Source organism: Plectropomus leopardus, chromosome 4, assembly GCF_026936395.1.
Source record: "Plectropomus leopardus strain MGB_pleo_1.0 chromosome 4, ASM2693639v1, whole genome shotgun sequence".
Lineage (NCBI taxonomy): Eukaryota > Metazoa > Chordata > Actinopteri > Perciformes > Serranidae > Plectropomus > Plectropomus leopardus.
Genome location: NC_142179.1, coordinates 6,397,040 through 6,413,573, shown reverse-complemented (window position 1 = coordinate 6,413,573; position 16,534 = coordinate 6,397,040). Strand labels below are relative to the sequence as shown.

Sequence of the window (16,534 nt, the reverse complement as noted above, 5' to 3'; positions counted from 1 at the left end):
ACATTTTGAAAATATTAATAATGGGTGTAATGGACACCCACATACTGGCAGTTGATTGTGTTTATTGTTATTTCTTACTTTTTTGCAGGCCACAGCCTGTAGCTAATGGGCTACACTGAAAAGTCCAGTTAGGAATGACATAGATCAAAGATCTGTAACTGTGTTTCACTTAAAAATACAATCATCCTCATATATCTTCTTAACCTCGCTCTGTGGCGTGGGGGCTGGAAATACAAGAATTGCCAAGAATGGCTGAATGGCTAAATACTGAGCGCACTTTTCTAGTTTTTCGGTTTGTTTTTTGTTTTCATCCAAAAGATTATAGCTGCTGATGCTAATTCCCTGAGTCATTTTCTATTTTTGTTTCAAGAAAATCAGTAACGCAAAAATGCATGATTGTCTGTGCAACAAAAGCTTTTTTTTTCACAGGAAAAAAAAGAGTGACAGTAGAAAACACAAAACGTTTAAAACAGAGCATATTTCAGAAATACTCACAGGCTGGTTTGATACTCTTGTTAAAGCACACAGCGATAAAAAGTGGTTAACAAATATTTCCATTACCTTAAATGGTGTCATTGTTTTGTGTTGAGCATCTCCGGCGTCTCCTGCTCGCTGCAGAGGAGAATGGGAGCTGAAGGCTGACCTCTGGCTGTCACCCTCCCACCGGCCTCCAGAGAAACCTGCAAAGACAGAAGAGGAGAGAGAGATGTAAGGATAAACAAATGATTCTCGCTCTTTGAAGATATGAGGCAGCGGCGTCTTTCATGTGCTCCCTGCAGAGGCTCGCGCTCATGTGGACAATACATCTCGTGTCACATTTCATCAGAGAAACCTTTACTTTGTGTGTTGGTGTTCCCGGGTTTGCACCAGTTTCATAACCAACTTTGTCCCAGAGTGATTCACAGCCTCGTCTGCAGGATTAGATGTGCTATTTTGGAGTCATATTTTATGCATCCTGGTGTTCCTGCAGCACTGAGATCACCTGTCAGTCAAACAGAGTTTTCCGTGTTGTTTTCTTTCTCTGATCAGCCAGTGCTACTATCACGTGTTTTTAGCCACATGAGCGGCTCTAATGATGGCAGCATTGGTCACTTTTTTCTGCTTTCTGCCAACAACTTTTGGATAGATCAGAAATTTTTGTGCGAGTATTCCCTGATTCCTTGAGTGAAATGTAACAACAACTACTGGATAAACTGCCAGTATTTTTGGTACAGAAGCCTAAATATCTTAATGACACTGAGAAACAGAGTCGACCACCACACGCTGAAGAACTTTACTGCGAGCAACGCGTTTCACCTGTGGGTAAATACACGAGTCACATGACCCTCGTGTATTTATACTCGTGTAATTTCACTGAGCAAACCTGAGGAAGCTACAGCTGACAATGTGTTGCTCACTCTTTATTGAGTCACAGTAAAGTTCTTCACTTTCTCTTGGTCGACTTTGTTTTTCACTTTAAATGTTCCTGCTACCAACCAGCACCTGACGATGACACTGGCTGTGCACGGGGAGTTTTATTCATTATCTCAATAACTTTGTTGATCCCCTGACTTTTCATCTAGCACAAAAAAGCTTTTTCCTGCACTTTCTGCACTGAAAAAATGGTAACTGAAAACCAAAAGAAACAACTAAGTTTGGTGCACATAAAGTCACTTGTAAAACAGCGACGGGTTGCTATAAGACAACCGATTTTTTTTGTCTGTTGGTCTCAAATACAGACTGTGTATAAAGATAAAGGACGCGTCCCCACATAACCCAGCTATGCCTAAGTGAGGCTAAAATGTCCTGCATACAGCTGCTGCCATATTGTGCTGGTGACGTCATTCAGAGCTGGATTCTGCTGTAACAATATCCACGGGAGTTCCCGCCAAAACAGATGTTCAACCAATCACAAGCAGCTCCACACAGCAGTCTTTGTAGATTCAAATAACTAATGAAAACCAAACTTATCATGAAAACAAACACATGAACAAACATAAGGGTCATGAGAACTACCTTCAGTGGCAGAAATGCTGCAGACAGAAGCATTTATTTGGCGTGTACTTTGAGTTTTTCAGTTTGGCCTATGTTACATTCACTAACATGAAGGAGCGGGCTTTATGACCTATACTGCAGACAGACACCAGGGGGCGATGGAGATTAAAAAGCTTCTCTTTAGGGGAACTGTCATGTTGTTCATCTTTATAAACAGTCTGTGGTGTCAAACAGTTGTCTGCAGCTTATCAGGTGTCTGGCAGATGTTAAAAAGTGTCTCGACATCGGTTTTAGCTTAAAAAACTAGCTCCTGGGTCACAAGTAGGTAAAGCAGCTGCTTTTTGTCGATGGTGGAAAAACAGCGAGGAGTCGCTAAGAAACATCCTTGTTTGGTGCATTATAAGCTGCTTGTAAAACTGGTTGCTTAAAAACATCCAGTTTGGTTGTTTTTTGTTTTAATGCAGTGGTATGCAGCTCGGTCAGCATCTTGCTGAGGTGACACAATATCCACCGTCCCCTCCGCCTCCTGAAAACCAGCTCATACATGATGTCACTTAAGAAATGTGGACAAAACATGCAAGTATAATGTGAAAGAATATGTTAATATTAAATCAGTGACTCACATCTGATGTTTTCTCATGTAAAGAAAAGTCAGACTGTGAGTGTCCGGACAACAGTGGAGTTATTGCTGCTCTTGCAAAGGTCAGTCCAGTTATTGTCGTAATAAGATTCTCGCTGTCAGCGCCGCACTGTGTGGCCTATGTTTCATCATTTCAGAATCATCTCTGAGTCAGACACGAGTAAACAAAACTTCAGAGGTGGTGGTGATTATTTTTAAAAAAACAACACAGTTTTCTGTTCCTGCTGCTGTCGGAGCGGCTTGTTCCTCTGCAGTCTCATCACTCATCTCACATCATTTGTAGCTCATACAATAAAGAGTTTTTCTGACACTTCAGCCATGTGGAAGTGGAACTGCAAAGGAAATAATGAGATAAGCATGACACTGAGGTGTTGTTGGGATACAAAGGAGAAAGCCATAATTAGGCTTTTTTAAGTTTATGTCAGGGAGCAAGAGTTAATCAGGCTTTTGAGGAATGGTTGTAAAAATAAAGAACTTAGTATGAGCTTGTTAAAGATATTTTAAAAGGAATACTTGCTTGCTAATGATTTAGCTTTTAAGCAGTAGTCTGACATTTTGTAAAAGGCTTGTCTGCGTTCTTGCTCATCAGTGTCGTAGTCAAGACCAGCTAAACCAGGGGTAATTAACTAAAATTCAAAGGGGTCCAGTTGCTAAAATTTCCTCCCAGCAAAGGTCCGAACCTCATGCATAAAATCAGAACCGGGATTAATTGAACATTTTTACCTTGATTATAGTTAATAAACCAATTATTTTGTTTTTGCTTTTTTTGTGGTTTGTTTTTTGCCCTCATAGTTCACTGACACAGTTTCATGTGACCATGGTGTGTTGGAGTGTAATAAGCATATGATTCGTTATTATTTATTAAACTTTTCAGCATTATATTAAAAAAAGTTCGATTTTAAACAAACTTTAGGTAAATTTAAGCACATTGTGCTGATAATAGGCCAACCTCTCCTGACTGCAGGACTCTGATTTCAACTTCTGTGAAACTTCTGTGTTATTAATCATTTTACTCAGGAAAAAACAACAACTTTTGAGTAGGCCTACTTCTCCTATAACTGCCTGCCAACATTCCCAGTTAGAGAAAGGGTGAAAATAGTGGCCCTTGGCCCCCAAAACATTACATCTGCCCCTGAGAGCTCAGCACAAGCGGCTGGGTGAGACATGGAACGATACGTCCTGCTGTTGCTAAATAATTCATCCAAAGTCTGATTAAAGCTGAAATTAACAAAAAGTAGTCTGTAGAAGTCTGAAGAAGTCACTTTTGACCTCTGCAAATGTGTCTGTTTCAGACACTTTGGTGCTTTGAGAAGTTGCGCTCTGTTTGTCTGTCTCACTGCGCTGCTGTCGGACCATCAGCTGTTTGATCCGTGATGATGAAATGCTGTGGCTGTCAAACACTCTACAGTCAAAGTCGTTCACTTTTTTACATGATTGTTCAACACTGTGTTTTGGCGTGAGATTTTCCTCGGTGACATGAGGGCGTGAGACAGAGCCCAAAATAGGAAACGCACAGCAGATGCGTGGGAATTGGCAGCCCCGGTGGGGAAAGGGTTAACAGAATTTTTAAATAACCGAAATACCCAACATGGGCAAGATTATGTCAGTTAGAGGTTCTGAATGTCACTATCGATTATTTTTTGATTAATTGCCCAGCAGTACATCTTAAAAAATATTGTTCTCATTCTTTCATTTTTATTACAACTTGTCCATGGGTCCAGATAGGACAGAGATTTGGTCCGCATCCAGACCGCGGTCCACCAGTTGATGATGCCTGACCTAAACCAAGCTGAAGGCAGGTTGAGACCAAGCAGCAAACTCTGAAAAGAAGACAACATAAAGTGCCAAAACTGCAGTTCCTCTAATGGCCACTTGGGGCTGACCTCAGGAGCAAGTTGTCATAGTAGCTGCATCTAACTCTCATTAAAAAAAGTGAACACAAATGTTTTCCAAAAAAATGTTGAGCAATTCCTTAATTAAATGTGTCGGTCCCACTAAGCAGCTTGTCAACTTTTCAGAAACTAAAAAAGTAACAACCCTGGTTTTCCTCATGTCACAATAATACTGTCAATACTTTAGTATGTTTTTATTCTGCCAAACTTTTAATTACACTCTCTGCAGTTATCACAGTGCTTATAAAGAAGTTATTTTCAATTGCAAAGGATTTCAGTTCTCCCTCAACCACGTCTGCCTCCACAAATACTGTCTGTTACATTGTTTGAATGTTGTCCTTTTTGTTAAGCTGAGTATTTCAAGGTTGAAGCTCAGTTTTCTACAAACATTATCAGCAGCACTCTTTAGGAAAATCACTGCTAGCAACGCAAATGCAGCAAAAGGGGATAATGAAAAGCAAACAGCAACAACACAGCTGACATGTTACAGCCTTGAACAGCAGACATGGGGAATATATATGTGAAGTGCATAACATGATTCTCACGATAAGCAGCTGAACCGTCCTTGGTCATGTTGGTAAAACTGCTGTAGGAGATTGTTCAGATGCCTGCAATCAATGTTATGTGAAAGGCCTTTTCTGTACAGTTTAGTGTCAAAGCTGAGCTATAGATCACTTCATGTAAACACTTCTTATCATCCTTTGGAGGGAGAAACAAGACGCTTTGTGCACTTCAACATTAACAGCTGCAGCAACCACTCAGAGTCTCCACAGTTTGTCACAGCCTGCGTCCAATTCAGATAATCACAGTCTATTAGTGAGTGTGAGGAACTCAGATGAAGTAATGAATTTTAAGTGGCTTAACTAATGAGAAATTATTATAGTGACATACATTTTCAGTGAAAGATGATTGTCAGGGATTCTGCTTTTGCACTGGTTACCAACCTCTGAAGAAACACTAAATACAGTTTTCAATGAGCTCTGTTGTTTACATATAATTTGAATTATTTACTTTTTATTTTATTTATATGTTAATTTTATAATTTTCGCAAACATAAGCAAGGGTCAGACCTGCAGGATATCATTTTAAAGCTCCAGTGTGTGGGATTTAGGGGGATTTGTTGGCTGAAATTGAATATAATGCAGTAAATATGTTTTCTTTAGCGTGTAACCACCAGAAAATACAAACGTGTGTTTTTCATTACCTTAGAGTGAGCTGTTTACATCCGCAAAGCGGGTCCTTGTCTCTGGAGTCTGCCATGTTGCTCCACCATGTTTCTACAGAAGCCCAGAACAGACAAACCAAACACCGGCTCTAGACAGGGACATTTGTGTTTTCACGTCAGGTAGAAGTCTCTGCAACAAAAGCATCAGAAAAAGAGTGACATTTGTAAATGTGAAACTTCTTTTTTTGTGTTTTTCCAGTTTAAATCATTGGGTCAGTTTGATTTAAAAGGGTGAGACCTTTGCAGATAATTAAACTCAGGATAAACTCCCCCTGAACGTCTGGATCTTAAGTTATCAGAGATAAATGTGATCAGGTGCCGGACCAGCAGCCCATCTGACTTGCAAGTGTCGGGCAAACGCTGATTTGTGACATAAATCTGCCTTTTCAGCCTTCTCTTTTACCTGTTTTAATCACCTGGCCTGTGTTTTTCAGAGGTGGACACCTCTGTGGATAATTCAGCTCCTGGTAAAAATGATGAACACTGAAGGAATTGTAACCAGGAGAAGTTTCAGCTGTTTGCAAACTACAATTCTCGCCCCTAAATACCAATAAATCCCCCTAAATCTTGCACAGCTCCTTTACTGCATACACTTTTCCTTGAAGTTTTTAAATTATGCATTGGCAGATTTTTTTTGTTTTTTTTAATGCCTTTTTTGTGAGAAATTGTGTGTTTAAAAAACAGGCCTCTACCAAACGGTTGAGATGTCCATTCATGGTAATGGTAAAACAAAGAAAAAAACAATCACAATTACAAATCATTTACTGTTATAATGCTTGAAATATGTTAGTATACCAACATATATCAATTTACCACCATGGAATTGGTAGTATTACCAGCACTTGTACTATTTCCACACATTTTTACAATTACAGGACTTTGAAAACATCTCAGAAATGGTGAAAAAATCATACTGATATAATTTTTTTCACCAAATATTTAATGGACCAACATGAAAGATATAGAATTAACAACAGTGAATATTCATCCTTTTTTATATCATTAAAAGAAGTAATTTTTGTTGTCTCAGCATCACCACTTTTACCATATAAGGCCAACTCAGCATGGTTTTATACAGTAAAAAAAAAAACATACGATTTTTTTCACCGTATATATAATGGACAACATGAAATATATAATTTAACAAACAAAAATGATTAGAAGTGTATTTATATCTTAGCCAATTGTCAATTCTAGTTTCATTAGCTGAGTTTCACTACCTTTACCATGGAGGGCCAAATCAGCTGTTTTTTAAAGCATGTTTTCTTTAAAAAGATCTTTGACCATTATAAGATGTTTAATGTTTTGTATTAAATTGCAGAAATCTGTTCATTAATCTGGAACTATGTGTTGAATAAATATGCCTACCTTTGAAATTCCCGCCACACAGAGGCCTCATGTCCGGTGTGATTGTTGTTGCTCCTGACTTCCTGTAACTTATAACTTCCTGGTGAACTTAAAAGACAGAGTTTAAAAACACAGCGACATCTAGTGGACTCTTTTCAGCATGACATACCTCAACTCAATGGTAGAGATGGCTCAATCTGGTTGAGTTTAATTCAACACATTTTTAATCAAGATATAGTGACTCAAAATGTGCTCTATCAAACAGTTAAGGCAGCTAAAGGGTTAAATAAATAAGGCCATGGGTAGTTCAAACATGTTCACTGGGGTGTTTTACAAAACTGACATAATTATACTCGTTAGAACTGGTAATATCGGCTTTAATACTTCATACATCCTTTCATAGGTTTTGGGGTTTTCACTTTGTTGTGGTTTTGAATGATTACACTTTTTTAAACCTCCTGTTCCCTCAGTGTTTTTGCAAAAATCTGTTCATGCCGTGTTTGTAATGTGATGCATTAAAACGTGCATCTGGTTGGCTGAAATAAGAATATTATATACTCTTTCTATATTTATAAAAGTTTGATCTACGGTTCAGGAAAAGACAGTTGTTATTATGACATCATATTAATGTTGGGCTAAATCATATTTTATGTGTTACATTAACACACTGGACTGGATTTCTTCACACTGCAGGTTAATTTATTTATTTAGACTTAAGATATTTACACTGTAACTCCAACATCTGCACAACTGCACAAGCCCTTCATTGCACCTTTTGAACATATATTTTGTGTTCTTTATATTCTATTTTTTCATTTATAGTTTTAAATTGCTGCTATATCTTTATCTTACGTCTTGTACTATTTAAATTCAATATTTTTATTCTTCCTTTATGTTAATTATTTTGCACAATAACATTAAGTCATTCCTTGATTCTGAATGCCAGTGGCTCCCCCTGCTGGCAGGATGTAAACCTGCATGACAAATCCTGCAGTGAGACCATTGGAAATTATGAATTTATTTGGATGGTAGACAGACATGTAAATTATGATGTAGTATTATGTATAGTGTACACTTAATCTAAATCTAAACGAAATACATCTGAAGTTACAAATTCACTTCTCAATAGTGCTATAGTGCTAAGTGAATAATCTATGCAAGTATCCAATATGTAAATATTTCTAAAAAAAAAAAAAACACATAAAAAAAACCCATAAATCCATATTGGAGTTTTGTTCATGTACTTTGGACAGTTTAAATATCAAGACTTATCATACTCATAGCTGCAAAAATAATTTCAAGTAGTTGTTTCAAAGCCAAACATGCAACGGGTATTTATTTAAAGATAAAATATGTCATTTCTCTGAACACACATTTTTTAAAAAAACTTTTTTTTATATTGAAAAATGTAAAGTACTCAAGTTCAGGTCATTTCAGTTTGTGCATGCATTTAGGTTCTGTAGGTACATTTTTAAAGATGATCAAATCTTCAAACCATCTTCTCCACATATCAAGTAATCAAGTGTATAGTAGTAATATGTGCCTGACAAAAGGCTCCACAGTGAGGCAGAAACTGCAGGACCAGCGTCACCTGATCACAGCAGCTGAGGATCACACTTTAAGTTTGACACATTTGTTGACGCGCTATAAACAAAAACACTGTAGCAGAAGACTGCAATAACTTGCTTGCAATTTTTTTTCATTTTGATGTAAAAAATTCAACTTTTAATACATCACTATCCATGTGCAGTTCAAAATATTACAGTAAGTCAAAAAAAGCACCATCTCACATGTAGCTGTAGTTACCTAATTTGCTGTCCAAAAAGAAACATCTCCTTAAAAACTTGTATTATAGTAAACAGCGTAACAAGAAAATAACCACAAAACAAGTTTCTTTTATATAAAAAATGTTTTTTAACAATTTCTTTCAGTATAAAACATTACAGAGTCCCAGGCCAATCAAACAAATCCACTGTCACCATTTGAAAGAATAATGAACTCCCCAGTCAAACGTTCTACAATGACATACAAAGATTTTTTTTAGTTTTTTTTTGTCGTTAGGGGGTTTTCTGAACTTTTTTTCTAGTTATGGGAAAATATTACAACACAAATCCTAACAATCACTCTTCGTTTTGCTATAATATTAATAATAAAAAAGAACAAATGTGAACTCCTGGTCCGATCAAAGCCCAAGCCCCGAAATTTCTGGTCAACATGGCATCTATGCAGTCTTCTGCTGGCCCTTCTTCCCAATGAGGGATTTGTGGATGTGGGGAATGACACCTGGAAAAACAAACAAACAAACAAAACGGTGAGATTAAATGATTCATATAGACGTGAATATCTCTACAGAATGAGTATTACAGAATTTGCAGAGCACCCAAAGACACAAAAACTTGACAAAATGTGGACCAAAATGAACAGTTTATGTCTTTGCAAAGCGGTCAGCTCACCTCCTCCAGCAATTGTTGCCTTGATAAGGGAGTCCAACTCCTCGTCACCACGGATGGCCAGCTGCAAGTGACGGGGAGTGATACGCTTCACCTTCAAGTCTTTGGAGGCATTGCCCGCCAACTCTAGTACCTGAGAATCACCATAAACAGCCATTAATACGACAGTACCATATCACACAGAAACACAGCATGACATTACATCCCGGGCCACAGTTAATCACAAACAGGCACCACATGGGGAAGACTTACTTCAGCGGTGAGGTACTCGAGGATAGCTGCACTGTACACAGCTGCTGTGGCACCTACGCGGCCGTGGCTGGTTGTGCGAGTCTTCAAGTGCCTGTGGATACGACCCACTGGGAACTGACAGGAAACAGACGCAAAAAAGAGGTTTTAGTAATAAAAAAATATTAATTAAAAAACAAACTGGGTGGTACACAATGCATGCCAAAAAAAAAGGCCACAAAATGTCCCTTAAGGCAAATTTCTAAATTGTAATACTGGACTTTAAACATAAAAGTGACTTGACAAACACTGAAAGACATTTACCTGCAGCCCAGCCCTCTGGGAGCGAGACACTGCTTTCGCCTTGGCTTTGCCACTGTCTTTTCCTGCCTTGCCACCAGCCTGCAGGTGTGATTTCAGGAAATTTTCAACCGGAAATAAAAATCAGACAAGAGAGACAAAGCTGAGAAAGGAAACGTGTGAACGTAAAGTGTTTCGTGCAATAAGTCAAACAGCACACCATATTTTCAAAATTGCAGGCAAGGGAGTTTAATCCACTGAAAAAGCGATTGCTAATCTTAATGGGACTGACCTGGTTAAATAATGTGAAATAATAATAAATAAGGGATGGATCAACTTTTGCTGTTTTCTTGTGATGTATTCTGACGCCTTTCAGCAGCATTTAAACCTCTTACCAGAGAAAACTGGTAAAAGAAATGTCCTGCACTCTGCAAATATGAATAAATAATTAAAAGGTGACAAGGAAATTGTCTGAAAATTAGCAAAGAGGGATAATAGCGCTTTCTTAAGGTCAATTTCAGGTAATTTTCTTGTTTTTTTTCCTTCTTTTTCTTGCAATTTCTTGTTTATTTTTTTGACTATTTTTGTCAAGTTGCTTAGCACCCTCTTCCCATTTTTTTTAAAGGAAATCATTCCAATTTGCTCAAGTTTCAAAGGGTTAAAGTAGGATTCCTGCAGCTTAAGACTTTAAGACATTTTTGATGCCACTCGGAATTAAGTTTTAGGCCATTTTTTTTAAAAACAAAAATTAAGGACATGTTTAATTTGCCCTGTTTATTGACACATACAAAATGATACGTTTTTTTGTCCAGTGAGAAAAAATTGATTACCTATGTTATTGGTGGGAAAAGACAACAATCTCTTTCAGACTGGAACACACGGAAGACAATGAACACATTAAGTTATCAATAATAAATATATCTGTTAGGTTTACCAACAAAAGAGGGATACATCTGGCATTTTTGCAGTTTTCTTGGCCATTTCGCTCTGCACATGAAATTTAACAGTTTGGATTCCCATGATGTCCAGTTTAGGAAGAATAATGTTTTAAATTATTTCACTTGCTATAAATGTTACCTTTTCTTTTTATTTTAAAAATTTTACAACGCAGTGTAAAACGACTCTTAAATCACACCTCCCAATTCTGAGCAGTACGAGACTATAGAAATATAAATTTGTATATATATATCTTATTTTTACCAATTCAGGCCTTAATTTTAGATGTCTGAATTCAGTGCCTTTTAACACTTTTTAATGATCCGGGGGAACCCTGTAAAAACCAAATATAAGTACGCTAAGTGGTTAAACGACAAATAGAAAATTCAACTACTGACCGAGTCAATACTTAAACAGATGCCCGGTTTGACTGTTATTGTTTTCCCGCCAATCACAAATAACACATAATGTTAGAAAAAAAACTCTAAGGCGATAATGGTGGCGTTTACCAGATGCACCATGCATAAAATAGATGGAAAATAGACGATTTCTGTGAGAAAACTAACACAGAGCCATTCTGACAAAAACAGCAGAAGCTCTCGGCGGGGTGCTGCCAGTGAACCCGCGACAAACACAAAACAGACGCGCCGCTTTAAGACCATCAAGTTTTCATTCACGAAAATCAACAGGGAAAAAAGTTTGGATCAAGAAGTCACCCATGAGCACAAATATCACATTTGTTGTTTTTATCTATTTGTTTAATTAAAGATTTATTTTGAAATCCTTGTAGTCAACTACTAATAGCTAAGCAACCGTTGGGCTAATGAAATAGCTAAACTTGACGTGCTAATGGTTGCTAATCCACCGTTACACCGAGTACAAGAAACACTACAATCAGTGTAAGTTTATACTTTATATGAACCACTTCACTTCAGCAACAGAGGAATCATCCGACACACGGTGTATGTATTGTCACAATTAAAGAAAAAGCAAAAAAAAACTCGGACTTCTGAAGCTAACGTTGATGCTAACGCGTTAGCTGTCAGTTAGCTCTTTATCAAGCTTTTTAACCACACACCTTCTGCTCGAATTTCCTCACTTTAAATTCAATACTGCGCCTTCTTCAGTTGTCCATTAATTACAACACAAATGTACCCACGCCCCTGTTTAGCCGCTAAGCACCAGCCGAAGCGCACATACCATTTTTCCGTCTCGTTATTTGATTGTAGAACTGAGCAGATAGCAAACAATTTCGGCTCCCGAAAGCAAAGAAACAATAAACCCTTTCGTAAATCTTTTGCATGCGACCCCTCGTGGGAGAGTGGACAGCCAATCAGGGTGTGTTTTGTTACTTCGAATCTCCGTTTCGACCAATCCGCGGGCGGCTTGCAGAGCACTCACCCATCCCCCACCCTAAGATCATCTTGCCTGCCTTTGCGCACGGAACCAACAAGTAGGCGGGACGGTGTGTGTGTGTGAGTGTCCTTCCAGGGGCATCCATCCCAAAAATGTACAAAATACATTATTAGGTGGCCGTAGTTGGAATAAACTATTGATTTTCAGCACAAGGGCACTCATGACTTTTTCAAAAAACAACAGCTGGCGTTACAAAACTGTTTTAGCCGAAGGTAAATTCACCAACGGACAAATTCTCGGTTTCACATTAACGTTACACTTCAGTTTAATACTAACAGGAGAGCAGCTATGAGCTGTAATATATATACTTGAATGTCATCTACTGGGCGGTTACCTTTGAAATGACGGACAGAATGATTAGCGAATAGAAACGCAAGCATTCTATCTGCTGTTGTGATTGGCGGCGGCAGCAGCCAATCAGAGCCCAGCAACCAGCGTCCGGTTTCCTCCGCGAGCTCGGCGAGTACGGGGAGGGGGAGGGGGGTGTGTGGGGGTCAAAGATACGCAGAGAAACGGGCTGCTGGTGGTGAAGATGGCGGATGGGGACAGTGGCAGTGAGCGCGGTGGCAGCAGCGGCGGCGGAGGGGGAGGAGGTGGCGGATTTCAGCATTACCAGCGGGAACCGGAGACCCAGGAACTGGCCTCGAAGCGGCTGGACATTCAGAACAAACGCTTCTACCTGGATGTAAAGCAGAACGCCAAAGGCCGGTTCATCAAAATCGCTGAGGTCGGCGCCGGGGGCTCGAAAAGTCGGCTGACCCTCTCGATGTCAGTTGCGGCAGAGTTCCGCGACTACCTGGGGGATTTCATAGAGCACTACGCCCAGCTCGGGCCTAGCACCCCGGAGCAGATCGCTCAATCATCCGGTGGGGATGACACCGGGCCTAGACGGGCCTTGAAGAGCGAGTTCCTGGTGCGTGAGAACCGAAAATACTACCTCGACTTGAAGGAGAACCAGCGGGGTCGGTTTCTCCGGATCCGGCAGACCGTCAACCGAGGCCCCGGTTTCGGAGCTGGGGTGGGTGGCATCCCCGGGGCTGGCCTACAGGCCGGACAAACCATCGCACTCCCGGCCCAGGGGTTGATAGAGTTCCGCGACGCCTTGGCCAAGTTGATAGACGACTACGGGGGAGACGAGGAGGAGCTGGCCGGCGGCGGAGGGGCCGGGGGCTACAGCGAGCTTCCGGAGGGCACCTCGATCATGGTGGACTCCAAGCGGTTCTTCTTTGACGTGGGGTCCAACAAGTACGGAGTTTTCTTGCGGGTGAGTGAAGTGAAGCCCAGTTACAGAAACTCTATAACAATCCCCTTCAAGGCGTGGAGCAAGTTCGGGGGAGCGTTCAGCCGCTACGCCGAGGAAATGAAAGAGATCCAGGAGCGGCACCGGGATAAGATGTACGAGAGGAGAGCCGGAGAGGAGTCAGAGGGCGACGACGTGGACGACGACTGATGGAGAGGAGGCTAACGTTACATGTGATAAATGCTACAACATGATGCAAAAGCCTGGCGATAAACAGAGAGAGAGAGGAGCGACTATTCTGTGCATGACGAATCCAACTTTAAAATGCTAAATCAACGGAGTTTAAAAAAAAAAGTATATTTGACTGAGAAATTACTGTCTATATAAGAGAATCATGTCCTAAAGTTTAGGTGGATGTTATAGCTTAATGAGTGCGGACTGCAGTAGCCAGCTCCTGTATGAGATTCCCCATTGATATAAAATTTTTTGAAATATATATCTATATACATCTATATATATAAATATATATTGATTTTCTATTTGATAACCTCACATGTAGCCCAGCAAATTAAGTTTGACAGTGCTCAAGATACACCACTTCCTGCTTGATATCCAATGGTAAGAGCTCACCTGGCGCTGACCTGTAGTCTGTGTGATGATAATAAGGAAGTGTACAACGTGTGACATACTCATACCAGCAGGTGCAGAGTGGGAGTGAGACAGAGCGCCTGCGTTACTCACCATGGCTGTGTGTGTGTGTTTTTGTCGAAAATGACCTGTATCGAACAGCTCGCCCGGACAGACCCACAGCACCCAGAGCCACGATCTCAGCTATAGGGGGCATCTCTGGCACCGCAGGACATCTGCTCAGCCCAGTGAGGGCCCATAAGGTGATCTGTTACAAGCACATGACTCATTTGGATTCCCAGGATGATCCAAATGAGTCCAAATGACCCTCCCCGCCCCATTTCTCCCCGTCTCTTCTCCCTCCTGGGCATCACTCAGGTGCTGACCCCCCTCCCCGCTCTGATAGCTGAAACGTGGTCGTGTGTGGCTTGTTTTGTCTCAGGGTAGGCAAGGGCCATCTGTATTTTGGGGTATATCAGCACTACCTGTGCCTGTGCATCATCCTCAGAGAGGTTCTGGGTGCAGTTCTGGTCAGCCAGTTGCTGCAGCAGAGACGTCTGTGGCAACTGATGATGTCTCATATGATGCAGGCCCATGTTTGACCCCTGTGACCTTTTTGTTAACAGGGACACGGTGAGCTCAGGCCTCGAGCACTGGTCACAATTTTTCAAGTCAAAGCTTAATATTGCCGGGCTCGAGCTACGGTCGCAAGGGAATCGACCTTGTTGACTTATTTGGGGTGCGCCATTTGGATCCTTTAATCTTGAACTCAGACCATTTATGACTGAAGCATTATTCAGTCTGATTGTAAGAAAAATTAGGTGCTTTTGGAAAACAAAACCCACAGTGGGGTGCTGTACCTTAAGGAGAAAAAAATATAAAAAAATATATATACTGGAAGAGATTTACTTACTAAAAAGATCAACTATAGATAGAATTATTTTTCAAAAGAGATATATTGAAATATGTCTTAGAATAATGAGACATTTATTAGATAATGCTGCCTAAAGTGGCTTATTTAAAACACTAAACTTGGATGCAACTGTCCAGGGTGATATTTCATACCTGCTTTTTTTCCTAACATTTCTTTTATTCCTTAGAGGAAATTAAGAAGAGTACAACAAAATGATAACAAAGTATGTTATAGCAATTTCTAGAAACAACTTCATTGAAGTAGTTTGTCAGCAAACACTCAGCACTCCAGTTCACTTTACATAGCATCGAATTGTCCCCTCGTTTCAGTCCACCCGTTTTACCATTTTTTGTCACAAATTGGCTCTCCATCAGTTGCCATACGACGCAAACATAAACACCTGCAATCATCGACATTTTGTCTTTAGTGCTCCTTTTAAAAATATAATAATTTTTGCATGCGTGCTCTTGCGCAGAGCTGCCTTGTGTTCTTTTCTTTTGCATACTCTGATTGCTGTATGATGGTATTTATCCATTTTTTTTTTGAGAGCGGTTTCAAGTTTTATTTCTTGCAATGGAGAAAAAAGTTAAAAGTTTACTTCTTAGCCTAATAAAAAAAAAAAAGCCACAAAGTTCCCGTGCTTTGGGGAATGTCACTTTCATTGTCCCACTTCCTTTGGTGTGTAAACCTCTCGTTGAATTTTACTTTACCCACTTCAACACAGCAGAGAAATGCCATATGAAAAAAATAAACACATGGGAGCAATAGTTTTTTTCTTTTTCTATTGATATAAATATACTATATATAATATTACACATGAGATTGAACTACATCCTTCTTCCTGTACTGTGTTACGTGAAATGGCAGCTGTTTCAGTCATGTGTGTTCTGCTGTAATATTCTACCAAGTTACTTTCAACGAGAAATAAAAAAGGTTTTGCTCAGGAGAGGTGTGATCTTTTTATCCTCCCTCTTCAAGGTGGATGTTGTGCTGTCTCTATGGGATCAGTGCAACAAAAGTGTAGGAATTTTTCTTGTTAATGTTTTAGGTAAGAATTTATCTCATTCACTGATTGAAAATAATTTTGTCCATAAAATGTCAAAAAACTGAAAAATGCTCATCAAAAAAGGTGAAAGAAATGTCTTTAAATTGCACAATTTGTCCGTCCAAACACATATATTTATTTTACAATCACAGAAGAGTAAGATTTTGCAGATTTTGTTGATTGACTATTAAGTTAATCAGCTCTATATGATCAGTATCTATGTGTTGTGAATTAGTTGTGTTTTAGTAGCTTTATTTTGCAACAATTGCCTTTTTGGATAACAGAGCATTTATTGTCAGGT

General features: G+C 39.6%; 2 protein-coding genes and 1 long non-coding RNA gene across 3 annotated transcripts; 1 reads left to right on the top strand and 2 right to left on the bottom strand.

The window, feature by feature from the left end:
- Nucleotides 1–576: 576 nt before the first annotated feature.
- Nucleotides 577–7,164, bottom strand: LOC148189686 (uncharacterized). Its single transcript, XR_015776342.1, has 3 exons — nt 7,100–7,164; nt 5,711–5,861; nt 577–680 (listed from the first exon to the last, which is right to left on the bottom strand). It is a non-coding gene; the product is annotated as an uncharacterized LOC148189686 (long non-coding RNA).
- A 1,804-nt stretch (nt 7,165–8,968) lies between these two features.
- LOC121944323 (histone H2A.V) lies at nt 8,969–12,310 on the bottom strand. The gene is given in 6 exon segments (XM_088076392.1): nt 8,969–9,361; nt 9,532–9,698; nt 9,700–9,768; nt 9,770–9,894; nt 10,081–10,158; nt 12,185–12,310. Coding segments are annotated over 6 exon segments (612 nt in total). The 5' UTR covers nt 12,296–12,310; the 3' UTR covers nt 8,969–9,299.
- Nucleotides 12,311–12,892: 582 nt separating this feature from the next.
- On the top strand, nt 12,893–16,134 carry LOC121944778 (transcriptional regulator protein Pur-beta). The gene has a single exon (XM_042488675.2). The coding sequence runs from the start codon at nt 12,941–12,943 to the stop codon at nt 13,856–13,858; it is 918 nt and encodes a 305-aa protein (XP_042344609.1). The 5' UTR covers nt 12,893–12,940; the 3' UTR covers nt 13,859–16,134.
- The last annotated feature ends 400 nt before the right edge of the window (nt 16,135–16,534 follow it).

What these genes read in the sequence shown, in the direction of transcription:
- LOC121944778 (XM_042488675.2), top strand. Translation starts at nt 12,941, where the DNA reads ATGGCGGATGGGGACAGTGGCAGTGAGCGCGGTGGCAGCAGCGGCGGC.